The sequence below is a fragment of the Falco biarmicus genome, chromosome 9 (assembly GCF_023638135.1).
Source record: "Falco biarmicus isolate bFalBia1 chromosome 9, bFalBia1.pri, whole genome shotgun sequence".
Classification (NCBI taxonomy): domain Eukaryota; kingdom Metazoa; phylum Chordata; class Aves; order Falconiformes; family Falconidae; genus Falco; species Falco biarmicus.
In genome coordinates, this window is record NC_079296.1 from 29,546,161 (window position 1) to 29,573,449 (window position 27,289).

The 27,289-nt window shown below is 39.3% G+C and overlaps 1 protein-coding gene across 5 annotated transcripts in view; it reads right to left on the bottom strand.

Moving 5' to 3' along the window:
* Positions 1-7,862: 7,862 nt before the first annotated feature.
* IDE (insulin degrading enzyme) overlaps positions 7,863-27,289 on the bottom strand; it is a 70,450-nt gene continuing 51,023 nt past the window's right edge. For all 5 annotated transcript variants that reach the window (XM_056351174.1, XM_056351176.1, XM_056351171.1 and 2 more), the window contains exons 19-25: positions 25,451-25,562; positions 24,228-24,395; positions 21,117-21,389; positions 18,819-18,880; positions 17,375-17,447; positions 15,354-15,421; positions 7,863-14,151 (exon numbers count right to left, since the gene is read on the bottom strand). In XM_056351174.1, coding sequence (XP_056207149.1) covers positions 14,056-14,151; positions 15,354-15,421; positions 17,375-17,447; positions 18,819-18,880; positions 21,117-21,389; positions 24,228-24,395; positions 25,451-25,562 — 852 coding nt within the window. In that variant the 3' untranslated portion in view covers positions 7,863-14,055. The remainder of the gene's footprint in view (positions 14,152-15,353; positions 15,422-17,374; positions 17,448-18,818; positions 18,881-21,116; positions 21,390-24,227; positions 24,396-25,450; positions 25,563-27,289) is intronic.

Below are 27,289 nucleotides of genomic sequence, written 5' to 3' on the forward strand. Positions count from 1 at the left end.
AAGGGTGGGGTTGGGACTCGTCTCTCTTGAACGAGCTTCGTGAGCTTTTTTTTCTTTTTCCCCAGCAGGTACAATATTTTTATTTTAAAATCTATCTTTAGGGGTGCCTTATAAGCCTGTAACACCAAAATGAAGACAGACTACAGCACAACAGCTTTCCAGAGGCCAGGTTAGCATCAGAGTCTGCAAAATAACAAAAGATGTAAATGAGAGCAGCATTCTGGAACCGTACCAACTGCTTGGCAGAAAAGACACACAGATTTCATACCATGTCTAAAACAAGATCATCTCTCCTTATCACAGCTGTGGTTGCAATGTAAGCCTAGAGCAGATGCTGGAATTCTAAAATTCTGCATATCTTAAAGCAGATCTAGGCCCCCAGCAGGTAAAACACTAGGACTTGCCAGCACTTTTGTTTTCTTCTTCCGGCCCCTGCTGCTCCTGCCCATGGCTATGGTTGTGCTGGAAAGTTACTTTTAAAGGTCAGAGATAAGGATAGTCAGGTATGGATTTTCAATCCCAAACACATGCAGTATTTCAGATGATGTGATCTTACATTCTGGTTAAGTCCTTTTATAGTTAATCTCCCAATTTTCCAGCTGTGTAGGAATTGTAGATTTTGGCTAATCCTCATGTCTCTGGTGGTTGGAGCTTTTTCCATTCACCAGCAGTTCATCAGTACAGCTAAACAAAATCACTGTAAGCTGTCAAACAGAAGACAAATGAGAGCTTCCAAAACAGAATACTCACTGAACTGAGACAAAACTTCCAGCACCGACAATGATGATGGTGGGGGAGCAGAGGCTATCTAGTTATAATTGCCAATTTAGCAACAGCTGAGCCTGTACTTATCTGAATTGGTACTTCTGCTAAATTCATGATGTTTTTGTCCTGTGCTAAGCCTTGATGTTAGCAGACACAATGCAAGTGCAGTGTTCCAGGCATAACTCCTCTCTCAAAAAACAGCAGGTGGTGCTTAATCTGAGGACTGAATCCTAGGGTAAGATTGCTTTTTCCCTCATGTGGGCACCTGCTATTGAGCTGAGATTTTTTTTGAATCTGCCTGCAAGTATCAAGGTGATGAGCATGTGCTGTTTTTTTCAGTAGATACAATCACCAAACACTGCTGAATAAATTGTAAATATGCCTTATTCTATCAAGGATAGGTGATTTGTGGGACGTAGTTGCTGTTTAGCCTGTTGAGTTTCTCTCTCATTGCAAGATGTTTCAAGTTAATCAACAGTGTATAAAAGGATACATAAAGATAGGTAAGAACCATTTGTCTGAAATAAATTTTGCTCCAGTGCAGTGAAGTGCAGATGAGTGCAGTAACAAAACAAACGTGCTTACCCTTTTACATGAAAACCAGTGTCTTGGGGGATTTATATGACAGCAATAACTCATAATCTAAAAATAATCATCAACATTAGGCATAGGAAGTCCATGTAAAAAAGGAACATGTTGAGTGTATTGATGGTGTTTAGTATACAACATGGCATAAACAAAACAGAAAGAAGACAGAATCCTGAAATTAAACTTAAGACTACTCATTACAAGCATAGGGGATGGCAAGAAACTCAAGTAAGAAACAGATCTTTTCACCTTTCATCTGTAGGTATACTGCTACCTGTTTTGGGACAGGAACCTTTTAACAGCCTTCTAACCCGCATTGTATACAGGAGGAACTGTGTTCCTTCTCCAAGACGACAGTTATTCTAGTCCCATAAATAGCTTGCTATAAATTATGCCAGAGAAAAATAAAATTGGAGGGATGACACAAAAATAAGCCAGATGATCCAGAGAAGGGATAAAGTTGTCTTCAGCTGAAATTTGAAATGTTAGAGACCAACATGCTGCACCGTAAGAGGCTTTGGCAGGTGTAATTTCCTTTCCTATCACGTATTCTCCAATGCATGGCTGCAGGCCTTTCTTCTTTTAATATGAGTAGTGTGTTTGGTTTGCAGTTTGGAGATGAGGCAGATCGTAGGTGTTTACACTGCCTGTGGTCTGAGGCATCAATATTTGAACCAGCTTTTACCAAAAATACTGCACTGGAGCTCATGTGGTGCTGCTGGAAGGGGTAGGAGCTGGCAGCACCCGTTCTGTTCGGAGCATGGGTGCATCAGGGAGTAGGAGCGCAAGTCTCTGTCAAAGGCCTGACTCGGCTTTTTGTGTACAGATTTCGCTTGCCTATTTGGAAGTCACACGTGGAGTGTACGTTCATGGGGAACGCTGTTATTCAAATATTGGTCTTACTTAAGTAACTACTATTACTAAAATTTAAGGAGACTTTAGATTTACAAGGCTGAATTCTAAAGTGAATGAAGAAAGATGCCGGAACAACAGATTCATGTATCCTTTTTATACTGTGTGTAGCATCGTATTAGACTTCCTATAAACCCGTGTAGTCCAAGGGCATGGCTTTAACCGAGCCAGCATAAAGGCTTGCGCTGTCCTTCCTGGCAGGAGCTGTTTCAGTTCCCCACTCCTAGCTCCTGACAGTGGCCCAGCCAGGTGGGTGGCTGTGAAGGAAGATGGAGACACACACCTGCTTCTCTCAAGACAACCATGAGATTGCTGCAGTCATCTATAAAACTCGCCTTCAGACTCACCCCCATTTGAGTACCTGAATTCACCTTTTTCTTTGCTGCTAGGTTTAGGTAATTTATTACAGCTCTGTGTATATGAATCTGACCTGTTCTCCATGAAAGGCTGTAGCAGAGAGGGTCAGAAGAAGCAAGCTTTAGCTTTCTCCGTCTTGCTCTTTAATATGCAAGTAACATCACACTTCAGACTTGCATCACAGTGGTTAGCCCGCATAAGTAGGTCTAAGGCCATTCAAGCTGACAAATCTCTGACTCATGTCTCCTCTCTGTTGGGATGATACGCTTTCTGCATTAGCTGAGGTCTTTGAAATAAAAAACTGACAAAGGAAAGACAAAAGAGAATTTTAACAAAATGTGATAATTAATTCAACAACGTTTTAAATCACCAACTGCAATGTTACTCAGTTTCAGTGAATGGGAAATTAAATAATTCAAAATATTTCAAATCCCACAGAGCAATTATTCAATTGAAAGCTCAAAAGTTCAGATCAATCTTCATAGGGGTATATTTCTAATGGATGGGACTTCTGTCAAGCCAAGCACATGCATTATCTCTGCAATGTTCTTTTCAAGCTTACAGCTCTGAGAGTACAATTTATTCATCTGTCAGATTTTATGCACTTCTTGCCAGGGTTTCATTTATATCTTATCTCTCCAAACCAGAAAAAAAAAATATTTTTAGAAAGAGAGAGCAAGCAGAATAAAGCCTTTAAATACAAATCAGCTGATTCAGAGTCCCTTCTCCATTTTCTGTCTCCTTCAAACACATTGCCTTGTACTTACCCTTAAGTTAAACCAGTCATGTGAACTTCTGCTCTCTGTGACAGAATTACAGAAAACAGGAGCAGCAGTTCATCCTTTCAGTGTGCAAACCAGGCATCTCTTCGAAGCAGATGTATTAGCAAGCCACCACAACCAGGTGAGCCCTGCGATGCTCACACCCAACAGTAAGCCTGACTCAGGGAAAAAAGAAGCTCCTGCTGCATGGCAAAGAACAGAGAAAGGGGCAGAAAATTCCCATATTGCTGTGTAATTCTGTTCTTCATTCACTGTGCTAAGTATGCTGTTAATGACAGTTACCTACTGCAATATGAGGACTCGTATTGCTGCTCTTTCCCCAGCACTCACTGCACATACCGATGTGTTCACAGACTTCCTCCAGCCGAGAAAGTCTAGCGACAGGGGGAGAACTATTAGTACAAACTTTTGGAAGGCTTACATCCAGGATCCTTTCTGTTCAAGGATATGTCAGCCTTAAGTTACAGAGCTCTGCAAGGAAATACTTCATCTTCCTCCACTCGCACCTGACGCAGGAAGCCTGCTCCCGCCACCAGGTCGCCTGGTGTTTCCTTTAATAAGACCACGTTTCCAATTGCTGAGAACCTTGTCAAACTTTAAACACCATCCTCTGGGGCCACAGTGAGTAACTATCGAAGATTTCTTCTGTGATAGTTTGGTCACTTAATGGGAAAATGCTGCAGGTCTGCAACAGTCTCAAAGTTTGAAGCAGGGAACTAAAAATAAGGTGGTAAGGAGAACTTCAGCTTGGTGGTTGAGGTGGTGGCTTTTGTGACTTGTATGAATAATCTTCCCAGGCCCCTTGCAAATTTGAACGTTGGAGCTGCTCAGTTGGGATTTGGTGAAATTGAACTGGAATTTCCCAAGGGTTTCTTGTGTAAAAGGGCCACGTTAAGAGAATAAATGGGTCTTAGTGCCTTATCACTGCCCACAGTGCTGTACAGCTGGGCCTGAAAGCAGAAAGCCTGTCCTCCGGAGCGCTAAATGTCTTCCTCGCTTAGGCTGTCCTACTCAAAGGCAAAAGGTACAATGTGGATTCAACAACAGGCGCAGTGAATGAGGGACAAGGAGGCTGGGGACTGAGCAGTCATTGAGAAAAATGGGTAAAAGATAGTGGGTGTTATCTGTGACACACAGCCCGGGAGCTGTGGAAGGGCTCAGGGTGCCGGGAGATCACAGATCGCACCAAGGAGGGTGGTGACAGATGGGCGAGATGAGGACTGAGACTGGCCAGGGGAGAAGGACGTGGACCCAGAGACAGGCGAGGGGATGGTTGGGTGGAAGACGTGGAGGTCTGTTACCATGAGAGTCTGGAGCAGAGTGTGTCTGTCAGCAACTTCGCTGCTCTCCAGCACCTGGAAGTGCCAGTGACGGGGGCTTATCACACAGCCACACGTCCAGCGCCAGCGACGGGGTCATCGCACAGGGGTTATCGCGCAGGGGTTATCGCACGGCGGTTATCGCGCAGCCGCACACGTCCTCGCTGGCGCGTCCCGCACGTGACAGGCCCCGTGGCCCTCCGCCCTGGCGGTATCGTGTGTCCTTGTCACTACACGCACTTCACTGTCAAGCCCCCCATGATGTCAAATGCTGGAAATACCAGAACCACGGCAGCCCACGCAACCTTCCTTCTTCCCCCGTTAGTGAGGGGTCTGTCACTGCCCCCCCCGCCCCCTGCATGCCGCTCTCCCTGAAACCGGCGCCGAGGCGGAACGGCCGCCGCTCCTGAGGGGCCGGGGGTGCCGGTGGCTCCTGAGGGGCCGCGCACCCCGCAGCACCACCTCCCCGAGCCGGGGGGGGCGGGCAGCGCCGGGGGTCGGCAGCGCCGGTGAGCGCAGACAATCCCACTGGCGATGCCCATGGCCCGGTGCGTGCGGCCTTTCCCCTCAGCGTAACGGGCATCAGCACGTTCAACGCACGGCAGAGCCGCGGCTGCCTTTGCTGCACTCAGCGCTGCCACAGATCAACCCCCCGTTAATTCATGGACACCCCCAAGAAGAAAGAGGGCGCCGGGAGATAACGGCGCCCGTGACGCCCCGCTGCTCGCAGAGGCCCACCCACAGCCCGCCGCGCCCCAGCGCCGCCATGCTGCCCCGCGCACCCCGGCCCCCGGCCCGGCTGCAGCTCCCCCCCGCACGGGCCCAAGCCGGCGGCACGCGGGCTCCCGGCCCCGCCCACCCGCTTCCCCTCGCCTCGCCCCGCCCTTCCCGGCCCCGCCCATCCGCTTCCCCTCGCCCCGCCCTCCCCGGCCCCGCCCGCCGCCGCTCACCGCCCCCGCCCCGCGGCCGCCCGCGCCCCCCGCCGCAGCCACCGGCGCAGACGGGCGGGGAGCACCGGCCGCCGAGCGCGGTGCTGAACGTGGCCAGGCGAGCGGCCCCGCAGCCCCGCGCCTCCTAAAGCACACGCCTGCTCCACCGCCGCGATTTACAGTGATTTATTTTCCTCCGATTAAGCATTTAAACTTCTCTTCAAATCTGTCTCTGTACAATCGTACAAACACGCTTTTCCTCAGCGGAACGAAGAAAATTATTTTCATGCAGAAGGACGAGACGCACAGCCCCGCACATTGCTGCGGGGAGCACCGGCCACCGCCGCGTGGTAGCACCGAGGAGGACTTTAACTACAGGCGCCACCAAAGCTGCGGCGCTCCTGGCCCGGCACTTCAGCTGGCAGTTTTGTTCTCAAGTATATGCGGTTTTCCAAGCGGTGAAAATTAAACTCTCCATTTAAAAAATTGCCACTTTCTACAAATTAAGTTACGAAATTGATTTCTTCTTTTGCATAGCATTTATTAAAAAAAAAAAAAAATTCAAAACAGGTAAGAAAACAAAACAAAACTAATGAATTCTTCCTTTCCTGGTCTTCCCTTACCCCCACCTTGTCAAACAGCAGGAATTAATTACGCAATATGCATGACATGATGAACCTGAACATTCCTCTGCAAATTAAGCACGCAGTCCTACTCTTAAATTTATTAATGTAAAAATGGCACTGAAGAGTTTGGTATTTACCGTCAATTAAGTCACTTCTTGACTTTCCAAGTCAAAAAATATTTTGGGAAGCATGAGCTCTAAAGACTCAACAAGGGGCCAAAAAATTTCAGCTTTAGGTCTTTCAGTCTCCTTCACCATGACCAGAACAGCCCGTCCTGGTGCTCGCTCCGCAGACCGGGACTAGATGGGGCAGGTGATTCCCCACACGCACCCCCAGCTGGTGCCTGGCCGCACAGGTAACTGGCTGGAAACGGCACTAATTAGCGCACTATAAGTACTGGAAAAGAGGAGATATATTTAAACGTCCTTTCTGTCGTGGAAAAAGTAGTAACAATAATATCTTGAACAAAAGGAAAGATCGGGTGAGTAGGAGACTGGAACTGCTGTGGAACAGAACCTCACCGTTTGCCCAAGGCACCGAGACTGGGAGAGGCCAGCAACGACGGGATCGCCCTCCCTCCGGCCGCCCTCAGCCATTCACACCGTCAGGACCAGGAAGAAACATTCTAAATTCAGCTTCCGCGGTCGACAGGCTGCTGTCGGTCCCCGGATGCTGTAGCACCATCCATCCCCTTCACACCTTCCCAAACCGTGCAGTCTCTCCCCTGCACTACCCGGCTACCAGGACTGCGCACGCTGTGGCCAGTACGGCTGCGGTATCACTTACGAGGGCACCTCAGAATGTTCAATAAACCAGAAATTACCAACAGAATAAGTAAAACGGTTTAAGCTGATTGTACTATCCCTTATAGTCTTATTTAATGAAAAAGTTTAAAGTCTACATTCTGTTTTGATTTTGTGTTGCAGTCTATTTTGTGAACAATTACCTCTTCCTAAGCTGCTGCACAACCAGAAATATTAAATCTTTCCACACAGTTTTAAGAAGGTCTATTATTTACTTTAGCTTAAGAGAAAGTGATCAATTTATTACATAGCAAATGCATTCTTTACAAATGTAGAGACACGTTATCTTGGGGTTTATTTATTTGCTTGCACGGTGGATGGTGACTCCTGGGGAATAGCGAGGCAGCTCCACCAGCACCTTTGTAACAGATTTCTGTCACAGAAGATCTAACATTGCCAAATTAAAGCTCACCCCAACAAGCTATTAAACTACAGGACTCTGTTTCTTTCTATGCAAGACAGAGACCCTGCATCCGGATCTCAAATTAAAGAAAATCCATGAATGTTACAAGACTTCCAGGACTATTAAGCTATTCCAACAGTATTTAAGATTATTTGAAATTACTAATCAGTCTATGCCAAACCATTGTTAAGATACGCATTTTATAATCTAGGCCCATCAACACACCACAAGGCAACACATTTACTCCAGTTGTTAGGCCAGCTTAAGGATTTAGTTATTATCTCCATTAATTTGAAATTAATAATTATCTCAACTGCCTGTGTGTGTGTGTCTGTCTGTCTGTCTGTTTGGTAGAGAATGTAGAGCTAAAAAAATTAATGAGATTCTCCTACTTTTATTCTGTTGCTTTCAGAGCTAAAAGAAACTTACGATTGTTCAGACACTACGAACTGTCCTGAAAACAAGGTCTTGTATTCACTCTTAATTACTCAATTCAACATTTTAAAAAGCTGAATACAATTATTAGCTATACAGCACCACAGTTGTGCATTGGTAGTTTACAGACATAACACATGACCCCTTTTCACAGGAATTTGTAACTTATACACAGTGACATAACGGATAGACATGATTATCAGACAAGTGCAAAATGGCATGCAGCTAGTTGCTTTCAATTTATAAGCATTATCTTCCATTTCAACATTATTTTTATTAAGTCGTTCATTGTGTGGGCAAGCACCCCAGCTCACACTTACATTTTGTATACATTGAGCTTAATACAATCTTTTGTATTTTCACATTCATCACATCTTTAAACTAATGATTACTGACACTTAAATTCAATTGGAAAATCCAAACTACAAGCATTCTTTGTATATACATTCTTCAAATTACATCAAGCCTACAACCTATTCCACTCTTAAATATTCCCACTTCCAGGAAAAGGCTGCATAAGGTACATTTTTATTAATTATTCACAGCAATAAAAACAAATTGTGCATACAACAGCAGATCAGTCTCCTGCTGCGGTTGAGTAGCACCTGTTTTCAAATTAATTCTGAAGCAGTCCTACTTGCTTCCCTCTCCCACTTGGCTGAGCTTCAGCAGCAGTCCAGTGTGGCTCTCCAGGCTCAGACATACTGTAAATGCCATCTTTGTATAATTTTATGGATAAAGCTTGCCACGATTAGAAGGTAAGTTCTAATCACAGAAAAAAATATCCTAGAAAACCCATGCAGCCCACACCCGGTGCATCCCAGTGCTAAAGGGACATCAATGACACCTTTGGCTGATGTAACAGTGGGTAACCTCACCTTGCTCAGAGAAACGTGACACAATGCGAGATTAACACCGGAGCTTTCTGCCTCGGAAGGTGACACACAGAGCATCAGAACTGAACAATCAGCTTGTGGAGATGCCACATGAAGTTATACATACAGATTCCTGTGTTCCTAAAACACACTTAATGCTGCAGAATTGTCACAATTATGTTGTTTTCCTACATTTTTGTCTGGAAATTAACGCTAATCAAATCTGTGAACAACAGATTTGTCTGCGTGGATTTTTTTTCAGATTCCTGAAGATTCACCCCTAACAGGTATGTGCCAGTGAATGATACTGGTATCTCAACACACTGAACTTCCCTTGCAGTAAATTGGTCGTTAGAAACACCTTTTTTTCCCCTACTACTGCAGAAGGCTTGGAACACACAAGTGTTAGGCAAGCTAAAAGTTACTGTAATGACAAAAAGATAAAGTGGGGAGATGTTGACCTGCTGACAGCTTACTGACTCCAGAGCACCGATGGGCACTAATCTGTTGTGAACTTCCCTGGCTTCTACACACATGCACAAATAACCAACTGGGCTGAAACCTGCCCTGCTAAACTAACTTCATTCCAAAGCAAATTAGAATGTCTGAAAAATACCAAATGAACCATTTTTGAGCACTACTGCTGTGAAATGATTACGTATTTCTGGTAGTTTAAACCAGTTCCAGCACTGCCTTATCAAGCACACCTCTTCAACACTCTTCAGCAAATTTTTAAGACCACTAAAAGGCATCACGTCCAAAATTGTGATCTTCAAAACCCAGTCTCAGCTTTCACTAACATTTGTACACACCCACATTTTCTACATTGATATCCCTGATACCATTTTTGCGCATGCTCTGAAATGACTCAGTCTTAACTATGTAAAATGCATTAGTATCAATCTCCTACATCTCCCTGGAAGTCACAAGCAGTTGTCTTTATCTCTGCCCTCACAGGAGTTCATCCTTTACAACAGACTTCACATAAAAAGCATGTTCTTCTGCACCACAACTCAGTGGTTAGTGCGAGTTACCAACAAAAACAAAAACCAAACAAACAAAAAAATCAACTTAATTTCCACCTTCTATTAGAATTTTCTCTAGCCTATTTTTCCCCACTTCCCAGAGGTTAGTAACACAGCTTGGGGACCTCCTCATTCCCTTCTCTTGAAGGGAATCTCTTCTAATCAGAGTAAGACTATGTGCATGTATGAGCCCACACATACCACTGGATCCCCAGTTCTGCGTACGGGTGGAGGGGAGGGCTGGAAGGGGGGTCCTGAGTTCTAGCTGCTGCTGCTCCAGTGAAAAGTTTACATTATCTTTGGCAGTCACTACAGAAGTACCACGATTCCTTACTCCCCCTTCTTGAAAGGAAAGCCGAGCAGGTAGTGAAAAGCTGTAATGGAAGTCTGAAGCAGAAGGAAGGACAGCTAACACACAGTGAGGTGGTGATGGATCCTCAGAAAGATGTGGGATTTAAACCTGGACGCCTCTCACTAGAGTTTCCCATTGGCCAAGCCCAGTCAATTCCTTGCTCAGTGCAACAGGAACCTGAAGCCCACTTGGAGCTGTGTATCCTCCCCCAGCCACTGCACAAACAGCCAAGAACTGTAAGAACTTGCATTGCATCACTGCAGAGGGAGTCCTCTAAGTTAACAGCAGCAAATGCTCGGCAGTGTGGTGCCTACCTATATCCCTTAATGCTGCACTTTCCATTAACAGCCTTGGGGTGGCTTACAGATCTTAATTTAAGAAACCATAAATATTTTCAACCTTAAATTCTGTTTAGATGCTTGAGTTCAAGTTGGTTTAATTGTGACATTTCCCATTCTGCTGAGCCTTTGGCCTTACACACTTTCTTCCTTTGAAGTGGACTTCAGATTTCACATACTACTAACGTTACAATCAATCTGGATAGCTTGATTTTTGCAAAAGACAAAGCCAATGAGTCAAGATTTACACCAATCCCTAACAACTAGGAGTGGAGAAAGAGAGCCCTGATGTCAGGGTCAAATGCTTTTCCAGGTGGGTTGCAGGCATTTTATTTCTTCACCGAGAGTACCAACCACTCTTCCCAATGCCAAGGACAAAACCTGTCTCTTAATGTTGCTAACTGTCAAATATTGCTTCAAGTAGCCCCATTAGGAACAGCAGAAGTACCTGCTGACCTGTATCTTTGCACTGTCAGAATTTGGAATTGACACTATTTACTGTTCTAACAGTCACACTTACTCCTAACCTTTCGAAAAATAATCTTTTGGCACGCGTAAAAAAGAGATCAGGGAAAGTAATTTCTCAAAAGCGACACTGTAAAGCTGCGCTAGGCACAATTCAGTGTGGCTGCAGCACTGCTCTGAAATTACACTTTCAGATTTGATAATTAAAATCCTGTCTTGTGCAAATATTTCTACCTTTATATTATTAAGATTTCATACACTCAGAGAGCAACACAGATGGATCTACCTTAAAAGGTGTGGGATGCCACACAGGGAAGTCCTCTGAAACTTCCCTGAAAGTGACTGGGAATACTTTTCCAGCAATGCTGTATCAGCCTAGTAACTAGTCCAAGCAACTGGATAGCAAAACACTGTATAATAAAAAACATGCACAGACTGATAGATGTAACATTACCAGTATGCAAAAAACTGAAATGAAACAAATTAAGAACTCCAAACATTAAATTCAGATTGTTTATTGTAAACAGAATAACTCTAGCACTCTGTCATACTGGCTGTGTCACATGCACCCAATTCCACATCAACTGCTTAAAATAGCACTTGCAAAAATTACAGTTATGTAATAATAATTTATGGTTTCTTACATAAACTAATTAACAAGCACTAAAATTGAATTACAGTGTATTCTAGGTAGTTTTTTATTGCTTGTAGACACTGCAGCTTTGGATCCATTAAAATGAACCCATTAGTATGCCTGAGTTTATCAAAATTTACTGCTATATCAAACTCAGAAACTGTAAAATGCTGGAGAACACTTAAAATCAATTAAGAGTTGCTGGAAAACTACATGGGTTTCCACATCCAGTCACAGAACTCTGAAATTCTGCATTTTTTTTCCTCTGGAAAACGTGATTTGTGAGCTTTTATTAAATACACTGCTATTCCAATTTATTTATATAATTTGTTAAAATTAGAGTTGATAGTACTTCCATGAATATATATATATATATCTATTTTTACACACGATAGAAGCCATTTCATTTTATTCACCATAAGAGTGGTATGTTTAAATACTAAATCCCAAAATATATATTTTTATAATATGTTGTCAAAAATTTTAATATCTATAATACAAATACTTTTACTAAAGGAAAACTATAAACAAAAGTGAAATGCAAGAGGGTAAAAAGCCCATTTTATGTGAAGGATCCATGAAAAATGTGGTGAGCAGAGACACCTTTACTGCTTTTGTTATAATATGTTTAAATTTTTTTCCTCTTGGGCTACAAAAAAATGCTAGTGCCCTTCTTTGGCAACAGGTTACATCACAAATTATCAAAAAATGTATTAAAAATAGGTTGAAACATGTACTGTTAGGCTTTAAACAACTTTTAAATACACTGCATTTATTCAATTAGAAGAGACTCTCAGATAAAACACAACTTAAGGCCCTTACCCTGGCAACCATTCATTTATTTTGGCTTCAAAGCCCGTGTAAGAACACTGACTCAAGGAGAAGAACAGCCCTATCAAATATATCGGGATTCTGACATATGACAACATGCGTGTCACATCAGGGCCTTGGTTTCTGGTTCTTTCAGTAAGAAGCAAACTCACAGTAACACCATCAATGAACAGATTTTATATCTTCGGTGCTTTGCATACTCTATTCCTGTCTGAATTATTACTATTGATTTTATGCATTAAGCAGGTAGGAGAACATCATTAGTAAGATGCTCCCTTACCTTTTTGTATTTGGGGACTGTCTCAAGTACAAGACAACTCTGCAGAAGCCAGTAAACTTGGTGAAGATTAGTTACCACGAATGTTTTCCCAGTTTACTAAATTATGGAGATACATACATACAGTATTTCAGCATAATTCTTGATCCTGTTGGGTTTTGCGCAGCCTTTTTAGAAGAAGTAGGAACAAACATTTTGTGATGCAACCTAAACCACAGCCTGTGCTACAGCAGTACCGCTAACCCAGTACTGCACTGTCCCAACGCCTTCCTGAAGGACAAGGACCCACGCAGATGTATCAGAATGATGTATCTGATTCACTACAGGGCCCATATTTGACATTCACCTGTTCTTGAGTCAAGAACTAAGGTGTGCTTCAAGTTATTTGCACTATTAAGTACTTTGCTGGACTTAGACCTAACATAACAAATGAGGCAAAATAGCTCGAGTTCTCCACCAGTAAACGCACAACTGAAAACAAAAAATGACACCAAATAAAGTATTTTATATACCAAATGGAAACAATTCACAATAACACTGAAAAACTGAACAGAATGTTGACAGTATTAAGAGACTGGGACAATACTTTTGGTAACAAAAGTAAGATACACTATTAAAGTGTTTCCAGCATTTTACTAGTTTTAATATAAAATGTCCCCAAATCTGTATAGAAAGATTAAAATCATGCCCGTGTCTTCAATTATGCTCATTAAGACAATTCTCTCACTTACTACTGCGTTGTCAAATTTCCTTTCCCCTCCCCACCCTGGTCTTCATAAAACTTAAATAGAAAACATGTTGGTTGCATTAAGGATCAATTAAAAAAGTATCATTCAACACGTCACTTCAAAAAAATGTGAAAGTCCCTATTTTTAAGAAAAATTGTTGACCCCATCTCAAAAAGGACCTACTTTTCTCACCCTTTCCAGCCCCCAATAAGATAATTATTGGGATACTAAACGCTGTTTTTCAAGAGTAACGAGGATATTTCAAGCCATTGTTTTTGCTCTGGAGGGTTATTTTATCAAAATGAAAATGTGAAGGGATATACTATTTTAAAAATATACTGCATCTACAAGTTTTTTATTATTATTGTTTCAGTTGATTTTGGTTTTCAACAGGTAGTCTGTTATATAAATGACACGTGACCACAACTGATTTTTATATGCTCTCTATTCCTAACACACAGCTAATGTCAAATGAACCGACTAGTAATTTGGGGCTTTCATAACGGACAGAACCATTTATGCTAATGATCTTTAATAATTTTGTTCATCATGGAGTCCCCTGAAACCATGTCAGTACTGATCATTTGCATTTCTTCATCCATTGGGGTTCTTCACAGTTTTGCAGCCATGAAATTGATATGTGGTTTCACCAGTGGAAACAGTGGCAGACTGCGCTTGAATTCTGTCATATTTTCAATCACACTTGGCTGCAAAGAAGCGTACGCAAGAGAAAGTCTGCTCAATATCTTTGATCAGAAAAGTGAGAAATTCCTTGCTTTTATTTTAACTTTTGCTACAGCTACATATGAACATCTTTCTTGCTCTTTTCTATGTTAGTGATTCATGCTTCATTATTACGAGATCCCCAAAATACAGTGTTATTTCTTATAAAATAAATGGTTTCATATTTACTCTAGATAATTTAAAACAACAGCTATAATGCCGTAATTGCATTACTAATAATGGCAGGAACTTTAGTAAATGCAGAGCTTGTCTTTACATTCACAAATTCTACTTCAAAACATCCCACCTACTCTTTGAATATCAGAGGTAAGATCATAAAAACAATAGCAATTCAATGAGCTATTATTTTTAGTTGCAGTAACAAAGCAACTTTTAAATATTTCAGTCATAATGGTTAACATAGCCACATATAATTCATAAAGAAATCTCCACCCATGGTGATTACCTCGCCTATTATTTCTGAATAAGAACACAAATCTACTTACTACTGCATTGTGAAAAGTTAATTATCTGCTGGGGCAAACACTACCATCCTTCTTCAAGAAAATTCATTTAAGGTCCAGTGCTATCATATTGAACCACAAAGTGAAATCTATAATACTTTTATGCATAGAATTTGTCAAATTTCTTCCTCCACAGGTTACACATTGACAGGAATATGCATTAATATTTTAAGCTTTAAGATAATGACCAGATAGTTGGTTTTGTTGTTGTTGGGTTTGGGTTGTTTTTCTGTTGTTGTTGTTTGTTTTTAACAAAGATGATAAAATTGTTGATGCATATGCATCTTTCTCTTGACACATCTGATCATATACAAATCAGTATTTCCAGACAATAATCTGTATTTACTCCACAGTGTAGATACTCTACTACTACTATTAGCTTTCATTTCAATGGACTAGAAGGAACAAAAGGTAACAAGACAGACTGTTAAAAAGGAAAAAAAAAAAAAAATCAGGAAAATTCCCTGTTATTAAGGATAACAATGCATGTGGAAAACAGCTGAAATGTCAGCCCCACAACAGCATGAAATTAAAGAAGTTCATTTCTCCCTATATTTTTATACATATTATACATAAATATATTTTATATATTATATTTAATAATACTAAACTTCCATATTAAGAATACAGGCTGGGATTTTTTGTGTGTTTTTTCTTTTTACCTGTGGTAGTGGTGGTGCTGGTGCCAGGTTCACATCATTTTGGCATGGAAATTCTCCAACAACAGGGCCTATTTAACATCAGCAAAATTAATTCAGGACCATAATTTAATCAGTACCTTTTACATAATAAACTGTTTTCTTTTATAAGAGGTATCACAGGTTATTAATTTTCAAGTATCTGTACATAAGATTTTCGGAAGATTTTGCTTTTATATCCATGGCTGTCTGTAGCAATACAAAGAGCTTAATCCATGATTTGACTTGAGAACATGTGCTGGGGCAGTGCCTTTTATTCATTTTACTTACACATTATAATGTAGAAATAAAAATTGCTAACCTACAGATCAATGAATACTTAACATTGTTTTTCAGCATGGATTCTGAGAACAGTAGTAAATGCCATTGGTGTATGCAACAAGAGCAATGCAACAACAGCACACCTTTTAGCGCGGACAGGCCTACGGACACGTGAGGGTTACTCTACGTACCAGAATTCTGGATAGCAACCCCAAGCCTTCCGTGCCCATCCCCACGCATGCCCTACTCCAGTTCCCCCAAAACTTTTTCCTGCATCCAATCTACTCGTCCATGAGAACTTCTAGTCTTAAATTCCTTAAACTGGCCTCCTACATCCATACTCAAATTTCAACCCTAACCTTCACCCTGGGAGTTCAAGTGCTTCGCCCTCCTTAAATCCAAGATTTCTACTCTACTGCTTCCGATTCTTTTCCACTCTCAGAAAACGGTGTGTCTGCCTCCAAGAGGAAGGGTTCTCTCTGGGAAGCTTTTTAGCCTTCCTCCTTTGTGTTACTCTCTAGAGGATGGGCACCTGCTCTTGGAAGAATGCTCATTTGGAGCCACAGAAAACACATTAAAGTTCCAATTTCTCTTTCACGGCAGAAGAGAGGCCACTTGCCAGATTAAATGGTTTACAACTGAGAAGTAGGAGAGAATACCTTGCTGTAATCTCTGTAAGAGTAACCACTTGTTAGGTTTTCTCCCATGCTCACCCTTGTCTTAGGAAGATAGTATTTCAAGCAAATGCTAAACCATTCTGGCAATATAATTATTAGACTTTAAAAAGTCTTCTCTAGATAGGAAAATTATTAGAAATATTTCTACTTAGCAATGACTAGTCATGAAAACTGGAAAGATGCTTTGAAGCAATTCTTCCTTACTCAGCTGCAGAGTTACAAATTCCACAGTACCATAAAAAAATCAATCATTCTGAGACTGGAAGTGTTTCATGATAGGCACACAGCTATCTGCTTCTTTCTGTTCTATGGACAAGCCTTTAATAGTCTTGATTTTGCAACCAGTTACTTGTTGGAATTTAAGTCCAGTAAAACTGGTACAAAATCCGCACAGAACAACATAGAGGTTTTTCCCTTCTGTTTATTTATATTAGTGAAAAACACTTCTAACCTTTTCCTTCTTGAATTCTAACATAGAACACCACAGTATACAATGCACAGCTAATCTAGATTATTTGAAAATAAAACCTGAATAAACTTCAACTTTCTCAAGTTGAAATATAATGTTTGCATTCCCAGAGGGTTGGTTGGTGGTTGTTTTGTGGTGGTTTTTTCCCTTTAGCAGTGCTTGAATAAAGTTGTGGATTCATTCATTGCTTGTCAGGAAAAAAACCCAAACCACACCACACCACATTGTATTGATAACTGCAAATCCGAATTTTGTTTTTCCCTGTAGGACTATTACAGAGTTTTAAGTTTGTTTTAAAATAGCCTGTTGAAGAACTAGGTGCTAGTTTAAGATACCAAGTTTTAGTATCGATACACTTCAGAATGGCTGAAGAACTTTGTCACAAACATCAATCAGAAAATTTGAAGCACCCATGTGAAGAAAACCTGTAAAAAGAAATACTTTTTCCTCTGAAACATATATAAACTCCAGGGCTGAGTTCTTCTTACAGTGCATTTGTATCACATAACATGGTTGTCTTTAACTAGGACTTGCTTGAACAGGAATTGATTAAATGCTATATTCAGCACAATACTTACAGGAATCCATTTCCCTTGCAAGGACGTGTACTGATACCTTGTGTCTTCTGGGAGCATCTATTGCCAACAGCACCTACAGTAAAAAACATCAAGTCCTTCAGGTGTGGGAAGTATCACTCAGACATTATAAAACAGTAGAAGAATGAAAGCATTTAATTTAAGCTTTAAAATGAGGGATGAATTTTGGGATGTCACTTCAAATATTATTAAGAGCCATCCATACAGTACTTTGAATTATTTTACAAACAAGTTAAGGAATTTATCTACTGTTTGGGACTCAGAAAAACTGGAAGTAACATAAATTCAGCCATTAACTATCACATTATCAGGAATGCAACCTAAAATCTCTGCAGAATTTTCAATCCCTAGCGGCCTTCTGGAAGCATATCACCCTGAACACAATTATTTAACTCAGCTGGACTACCTCACCAATCTAGCCAGCTATTTCTGCTCTGGAATACTGGATAATCATGTATTGAGCATTAGTGTAAGCAAAATAGTATATAATTCTACAAAACCAGAATGTGAATCAAGTTAGTATTTATTAAACGATGGCTGGCTACAAGAACTCCATTTACTAAGTTTGTATTTGTTGCAATCTTCACCCATGCTATCATACTATTAATAATAATAATTAAAAAAAAAGACTAAAATGTTAAGTGTTCACTGTGCCATGTAAATAAGAACCAGTTTTAAGCATTAAGACTGTCCCATAAAAATAGATGCTAATATAAAATGACCTTGGATAGTGAAAATAATAAAACTGAATACAAAAGAGAAATGACTTGGAATAACACTAGCCCCCTTCTAAGAAAGAAAAACAAGAACACACAGATACACACATACACATGCTGCTTCACGGGCAGAATTTTTTCCATCCAATAATGAATTCCAAGGATATATATCTACATTATTTTTCAAAGTACTCCCTGAGCTATTAGCTGCTCTGTAAGTAATAAAATACTACGTACATTTCACAATCTAGTGAATTATCACTGTCCATGAAAACTGTTACAAAATGAAAAGAATGAGGCCCAATTTATTCGGGGGGGGGGGGGGGGCACCCCTAGTATTTCAATTGCTTATATTAGATATCTGTCTAGCAACTTCATGCTGAGCTGCAACATACAATTATTGCATCATTATGCTGCTCCTTTGTTCTGCCTAACTTATTCATGAAGGAAGGATAAATGAGACAAGAGAAGACTAAGAGCTGGTAAGAAGAAAAAAAACCCGTAACAAAAACCAATCCTTCTCCACAAATTTTACAGTAAGCTAGATGCCATTAAACTAAGTCAGATTCAGGAAACAAGATTATTATTATTAAGGTATCTGCATCAATCATATCATCTACCTAAAACAGGCATAACTATATGCTTTCATAGTTCACACAAATAACATCCAGTTATATCTACAGCCCTTTCCAACTACATCACTAAATTACCTTGTAGAACTGTATAATATCATCCTTGGTCAAGGTCTTTAGATAAGCCACTTCAATGTTATCTGCACAACAATAGCAAAAATTAGAACAAGTCTGCAAATCGTAGTTGGTTATTAGCACACTACTTATTCAAAGTATATTTCTTTCAAATACAGATGCTGTAATTGACTGCAAATGATAAGCCTTTCACTGTTAACTTTCAAGCTAATACTTGCATCACTAGAAGTATCATTGGAAGCTTGGCAGAATATTTTACTTCAGCAAGTCCACTTGATTTACCAAAAAAAGTGCACGTTTGAAGAATACCGACTGCACTGTACGTTATTCAGTAGCTAAAAAAGACACTCCTACTTCTACATATTATCTTCAAATCAATGTTACACACTTCTAACGCAGCCTGACTATAGATGCCTTTTATTCACAGTTAGGGAACAGGATGGTAGGATGCACCTTGGCAGGATGTACTTTTAAATAAATGTAAGGAATAGTGCCTACGTCATACCTGTTAAGTAACAATAACCTTTGAGGTATCTGGAAACAATGTGTCTCAGTAGCTACATCGCTTCATATAAATTAAATTTTAATGAACTAATCATGAAATATCATTCCTGCATAAGCCAGAATGTTTTTTTTGTTGCAGACATGCTTGCTTTTCTTAGCAGGAAGATCAAGAAAGAAATGTGTGCATGCAAGAGAACAAATAATGCAGCTAACAAGTCTGTGAGGCAGGCTGTAAGTCATTAATATGAATTTCTACATGGAGAAAATAAATCTTTGAAAAATCAACAAAAATTAATTACATTTGAGATAAAATTTTTAAGCAAAACCATAAAAGCAGTCATAATAAAAATGTAAAAACCTGAAGAAAAAAACCCTTTACTTCTTCAGGCTGGAATACGAATTTCTGATTTTGACAAGAGAATTATTAATGAAATAAAATTACTAGTGGGTAGAGGGGAATTAAAGATATAAAAATCAAGGGAAGTAATAACTTGAGTGGGATTTAGATATTAAAGATATGGCTACAGCTAGCAGTCAGATATTCCAGAGAGGAAATATAGATCCAAGTATAGTAAAAACAGAAACACTTAAGGCAGAGAAAAATGAAACTGTTTCATTGGACACACAGAAAGTACTCGATGGGGTAAGTTCCTGAGCCTCTCCTTAAGCATGAAACCTTGTCAGCAGTTCTCATTCTCTCGAGACCAAGCTAGATAACAATTCAAAACTCTTTATGATTAAACCAGTTCAGTTAATCATTGTCAACCAAAATGACTGTATTTGCTATTGTGGAAATCTGTGATATTTACATGCTCAATACTGTGCATGTAAAGCTGAAGAGAAGCACAGGATACAAAGTGAGTTTTATGTAGGAAGTATATTATGGAGGAAGATGGAAAATTGTAGCCTGAATAAAGAGTCGAGACCTGAAAACGTGAGGAAATGCTGATCTCTACCTAAAGCTGTTTGGGGTTTTTTTACGTTAGAAACTATATTACTAATATATCTCAGCATTTTAGATTAAAAATCTTCAAACAATGATGAAAAATGGAAAAACACAACTTAAATACTATGTAGGATCACAATGCAAATAACTGTCAGTCCGTTTTCAGTAACAGTACTACAAGTTGGATCTCGTGGTTTTCTGTAAGTTTAAAATCTTCAAAGTATCACGGATGGAAAAAAAAATTATGTTTCTTCAAGCCTACTCTAAGCTGAGGCAGGCCACATGTCAGTCAAGATACCTGCTGCCTCTGCCACCACTCCCTCGAAAGAACTGCACAGTGGGAAGAGGAACAGGGTTCATGTGAATGTGTGCACTGTCAGGACTGTCAAAGTGTATCTGAATCTCAGTCAAGGGTTAGGCGTGTAGGTAATACAGACAGCTGAACATCACAGAAAGAAACTTGAGTTTATGCGACATCAACATTTGCATTCAAACCACTTCCAATCCTCGACCTACTCTATGTCTCAATGAACTTTAAGGGGAAGAACGGAAAGTCAATGAAGGTCACATTCACCAGTTCCCATCACGTGGCTGAGCATTAGGGAGCACGCTAATCTCTATTACTAATGGCTCCCACAGCAGTGAGAGGGAGCACAGGCTCCACAAATGAGGTATTTTCTCAGGGAAGAAGGAAGAAATACAACCTAGAGGACACAAATCCAAAACCTATATGAAATTATGCAAAGGCTATGTAAAAATTTAAGTTGTTCCCAAACGAATATGACACTCAAGAGGCACAAGTGTAGCCAAACTACAGCATTCAGTTTTAAAGGAATTATAATTTGTCTTACCTCTGTCAAAGTTATACTGCTGGGAAATGATTTCTCCCCAGTATTTAGCACATTCTGCAGACAGCTTCTTTGGTTTGTCTAGACGACGAATTGCTAAAGCTTGGATGTGTTTTTGGAAGGCCTCTTCTGTCATATCTTCTATGCATTTCTCCATAGTTTTTAAGAACGCTTCAACTCTGCTTTCTAAATAGTGTGGTGGCTTTTCCGACTGGATAATAAATCGCAGTCCTTGTATGCCGTTTGCCCGACGTGGACCACTGAACACAATGTAACCTTGGCAAAACAAGAACAGTCAGAGACTAAAAGTCGTCCCTTGTTCCAGTGTTGTTTGCCAAACGTGGCACATTTGGCAGGAATGTAATTTTATGCAAAGTTTAATTATGTATTATAAAGGAAATAATGCAGGTTTTCAAAATATGCCATGGTATTTTTTTAAAAAACATCTTTATTTCAACAAGGTAAATATCAGTTCAGGGGAGGGGCAAGGAGGAGATGAGGCAGACCAAGACAGAACAAAAGGAATTCTGTCATCAGGCTTAGGTAGCTCAAAATTAAGCTGCATTCTAGTGCTTCATTAGACTCAACATTAGGAACTTATTATTTTTTTTTCATCATATCTAACCTGAATTCTCTTTGCTGCAATGTAAACCCACTATTTCAATTAGATACAAAGAAAGCATTACTCCCTTCATTTTTGTTGCAGCTTTTGCTTATCTGAACCACTAAGCCTTTCTTTGGTCTTTCCCTCCTCTTATAATAACAAAACTGTCACATTTCAGTCTTTTCAATGTTGTTTTATAGCTCTCTAATAATTGCTTGATGCTTATATGTCAAAACCAGATAAGTATTTCAAAGTCCTTACATGAACGATATAGGACTATTACTGTGTGTGCATCTTGGAAGCTCCCATTTATAAATCCCAGTGTTTTTCACAGCAGTACGACACCGCTTATTTATGTTCTACTTCTGATCCACTGCAACCTGTGGATTGTATTCTGTACAACTGCTACCTAGCCAGCTGCTTCCGAGCTTGTATCTGTGCCATTGATTATACCTGCCAAACTGTTCCTACCAAACCGCATCTTATCTTCATTCAAGTCCTGTTTCCAAAATGTCAAACTAATTTTGAATTCTAATTCTATCTTTCCACACACTTGCAGCCTCTCCCAGCTTGGTATTATCTGAAGTTTTAGTAACTACATTCACTCTTCTATCATCCAGAGTTTTGATTAAAATACTAGAAAGCATTGGATGACAATAGAGCTCTGTAGAACACCATTTTTCAAAAGAACTATTATCTATTCTCCAGTCACGACCTTCCAAACAGTCTTGCATCCAAATGTGTAGCACTTCCACCTAGACGCTCTCTCTAGCTTGTTTGAGAATATTATGTGCCTTTCATACTATCAAAGAGAGACCTACGACATCACCACTTCCATCCATACAGCCAAAGTCTGTACAAAAAAGTTAGGTTCGTTTGACCTGAGTTTGTTCAGTAGTAGTCTCTCATTTAACTTTTATCAATTCAGAACTGGTTTGATAATTTTGATTCCTGGAAAACATGGAATAAGTTAAGCTCACTGCTCTGCTCTTCTCTTTCCTTTTTTAAGGAAACATAAAACATTCACCCATATTTATTTTTCCAGTTTTTCATCTATCATCCGCAAATTCTCAGTTATAAGACTTCCAATTCCAAGATTCCATGATTTTGATTGGTTTGGGTTTTGCTATGGTTTGGTTTCTTTTGTTTGGTTGGTTGGGTTTTTTTGATGTAACGTAGAATTCATCATGCCTGAACTCTTTAAAAGCTTCTAATTTACCTGAACAAGCTTTAATCTGTTATTTTCCTGTTCAGAGGTAAGCCGGACTTTGATCACCAGTATTTATTTTGGAAATCATCTGGTCACAGTTGACATGTTAAGTGAAAACTAACAAAGCCATCCTAAAACATTTTGACACTTTGTTCCACCACTGTTAAATTTTCCTTTTTCTCATACTGCTAAAGCATTTATTGAATGAGTTCTTGTTACTGCTTCTACTGTTTAGTGAATTGGTAACTCCTGAATTTCTCTTTCCCTTAGCTTTCTGAGATTTTATTAACAATTCCATAAAGTTTACTGAATTTTGCTGGTACTTCAACTGTCTTCCCTCCTAAGTCTTGTGAACTCTATCATTTGGCAGTTACACAGTGCTGGAAAAATAAAGTTCTTCCTTATTGTTTCCCCCTCTTCTCTTTAGCTGTTACCTCCAACTTCTACACAAAACCTGCCACCAGCACATTTCAAAAACTTGGTAAATAACCTAGGTCCAGCCCTATTTTCTCAGGTATCTAGACAGTTTAAATCCCTATGATGAATATGGTATGGCTGGTTCTGCTAGCTGCTCACAAAAGGGTTCATCTTGCCTGACATTCCTGGTAGTTCATAGTCATCACACTGAGACATTCTCCTGCCTCTCACCTTTGGAAAAACTGTACTCCTCCTCGTCAGTATTTCAGTCATGCAAGCCATCATTCAAAGTCTCTGTCTCTCCTTGTTACCCTGTTTGGAACAACCTTACCAGTTCTCAAGTCTTACTGGTTCAGGTAACAATTATTTGTACTTATAGGTGAACAGCTGTATTCTTAAAAAGCCTGAAACGTATTTAGGTTTTTAGCAACAAGGCAGCTTACCATTACCCATACAGCAGTATCCCTAAGATAGGGCTTATGAATCATCAAGTGTACCTGTAAGTAGGATCACAAGCAGAAAAGACTGAACTACTACTGATTCTTTAAGAAGATCTAAAATTTAGGAAACTGATCTAATCTCCTTCTGACAAAAATTCTAAATAAGAAATTGTCTGTACAGTGATCAAGTTTTTTTTTAAGCCAGAGTTGGTTTCAGATATTTCAGACTTATCTTTAAAATTATGCTTGCTTCCTCTCACTTTAGAGTCTGTGCACAGTAACATCCCTTTGAGTCATCAGCAGTTAAAATTGTTTACATTTACCAAGTGCCCTTTAAATGGCATTCACTAAGCAGGGAAAGAACACCTCATCATGCCTCATGTAAGTCGTGAGTATGCACACATGTGTGTATACAGACACTTAATCACTGTGGGGAAACTTACCCAACTGTTCCTTGGTGCGCAGAGTATTGAAGCATGGTTCTGAGATGATTTGACAAAAGAGCTCCAAAAACATATTCTCAGAAGTGCTCTGCATGTCTGTCTGGTAATATATTTCAATGCCGCAATTGTTATGAACTTCATTTCTCTGTTGATATACAAACCAACCTCCTAAAGACAAAGTTAAAATATTTAAGTTCATAAAAATGTATATTGTTATTGTCCACAAGTAAAAGGATAATGGTCTATCACTTGTGAAATGGAGCTATAATAAATGGTCTAGGACTATTAAAGCAGAATTTCCACTAACAGCATACTTTTCTTGAAACAAATACAGAAAAGATTATTTAACATATTGAAATGTCATAGCCCAAGCAAATTGGCAAGTAAATTGAAACTGTCTACTTCTCCTCAAACAAATGTTTTCGGAACAAGAGTGGAATTCTGCATTGCTTCTACTGTGTAAATAGCTTCTAAAGACAATTTGTCAATACCAATAGCTTCTTTGGTATATAGTAAGTTTCCACAGGCTGATTATCAGCTATGGATAAATGGCTTTGGCTGTGTAGCTATGTATGTCATCACTCCTGTGTAACTCCCAGCAATGCCTTAAGCCTCCTTTCTTATATATATTTTTTTTCACAATAGAAAAAAAATCATACATAAGCACTATGAGATCAGATTTATATTAGAAAAAAACCAGAATTACTTGAGTGAAAGCTTATAGTTTTCTTAAAAAGCAAGAGTCATTTTAGGACAATCCTTCACTGAATGGTCAATAAATACTCGAAAGTGCTCAAAGGATGGCTCTTATTCAAATATGTATACTATGTGTAGCAAAAAGTGGGACAAGGCTCTTATTTCCATAAATCATACCGAATGAACTCAGACTGAATCACAAAATCATAGAATGGTTTGGGCTGGAAGGGACCTTACCAATCATCTAGTTCCAGCTCCCAAGCAGTACAATTTAGATACACAGATTAAAATGGAAATCAAATTAATTTTCAAGTATACCAGAAAGATGATATATTAGTGTATAATATTATTAACAAAACTCACACCTTGATTATATTTTTAAATTTGAAGTTTAAAGTAATTTGGAGTAAGTCTGATTTCAAAACAAACTCCTAGCAACAGAGCAATATTCGTTTTAAAATGCCATTAGCAAACAGAATTTCAATTTAATATGCATTTAAAAAATTTAAATAAATCATTTAACTTACTGTCTGGAAGTTGCACTTCTCTGTACCTCACTAGCTGACTTGGAAGGAGTGGCTTTGTATGAGCATGCTCAATGAGAGTGTCCTCAACCATCTGCATAATTCCTAATGCAGCCTGGAAGAGAAAACAAAAAAGGATTTTTAATGTTCATTAGTTATTCTGTACCTAACAGCAGGGTTAAGACTTTCCAGTTATTGATGGTGACATAAGAGGGGGAAAGGAAAGCCAAAAAAAAAAAAAAAAAAAAAGAGAGAGAGAGAGAAGAAAGTAGGGATATTGTAATTTAAGAGAGAAGAAAGTAGGGATATTGTAATTTAATAATAATACAGTAGAAGTTAAGGAGATGAGAGGAAGCAGGGGTTGGGGAACAAGGGTTTTGCGGTGGGTTTTTTTACTTTTTTTTTTTTTTTTTTTTTTTACATTTACCTTGTCTACTTGTTTAAGTACCTCTACTCCTCCCTAACACTTCTGAAATTAAAAGTTCAATGGCCTTTTTTTTTTTCCTTTCCTTTCACCACTTTGATGTACTCATCTTTCAAAGTTTGAAAACGAGGTATCTACAGTGTATATTTGCAAAGCAAATGACATCTCAGCAGATGGAATTTTAAGAAAACGAATTAACGATTAAGTTCAAACATGCATGCCATTGATATGCTGGTAGTATTAGTACTCATTTCCCAGACACTTCCTTGTATTTGATGTCTTAAAATAATAATAATTAAACAACGATAAACAGTGAACAAATTTTAAAAATCATTGCTTTCATTGAAGGATTTAACTTCAAAAGCTTTACCTGTTAAGGGTTGTATGTTCTTGTAGCCTGCATAATGGAATTACAGTAACTTGCTACAAAATCGTTTTAGCTGAAAGCCAAAATCTTTCAGTCTGCACTGCCACAAACTCGTAACACAAGTGATCTTACCAAAAACATACAAAAGGTCTGAAAACTTAATAAACAGATGCCCCACCCAACATCAAAGACAAAAAGACTGAAGGTCTAACAAAACACAGTTTGAAAGGTTAGAGGAAAGTACTATATATTCTTCCAATCAGGTCACCATATTAAAACAAAATATTTACCACAAGACTGTTCAGACAGATGTTTTGCACTGTATTAGTTTACTATTCATCCACTTGCAGCAAATAAATAAAAGGAACATTCAAAGAAAAAATACCAGAATTAAATTAATTCAAGAAGAAATGGAATTTTAAGCTGCTGGATCGGTCTAATTTTTCCTAAAGTCACTAAAAATTTTTTCAGTATTGAAAGGTGTCACAAAAGTCCGTAAATTTTGATTTCACTTTAGTTGGAAAAAATTCTTAGACCCAGGTTAAAATCTCTGAGCTTTGTCAATGATGATCACATCACAGGCACTGAAGGACAGAGAAGTTTTCCTACCTGCATCTGTTCAGGGAGGTTTGCAGATCATTTCTAAACATTACACAGCTATGGGCATAACAGTACAACCCTCCCAGTTCTCCAGCTGCAGGACTCTTCAATAGCCACCCATTATGCCAACTAAAAAATGTATTTCTCTGCTATGACTGCATCGTCATGGAAATCTAAAAAATCTGGTCATTCAGTTATATTTCATAAGGAACTGATTTTCATATACAGATGTGTAAGAAATAAGGAAGGAAAAAAGCGTCACTATTTTTTACATTCCTCTACATGAAAAATAATCTATAAGATAATTTTAAAAATATTTTAGAGACATCCTTGAGAAAGAAAACTTTGTGTATCCAGTGCTATTGGCTCCTTCATCCTTTTATTTTTCCCCTCCTTGCTAGTTATCTTTCTTCTCCATACATTCAACAGTCACTAGCAGTGTTTATAACAT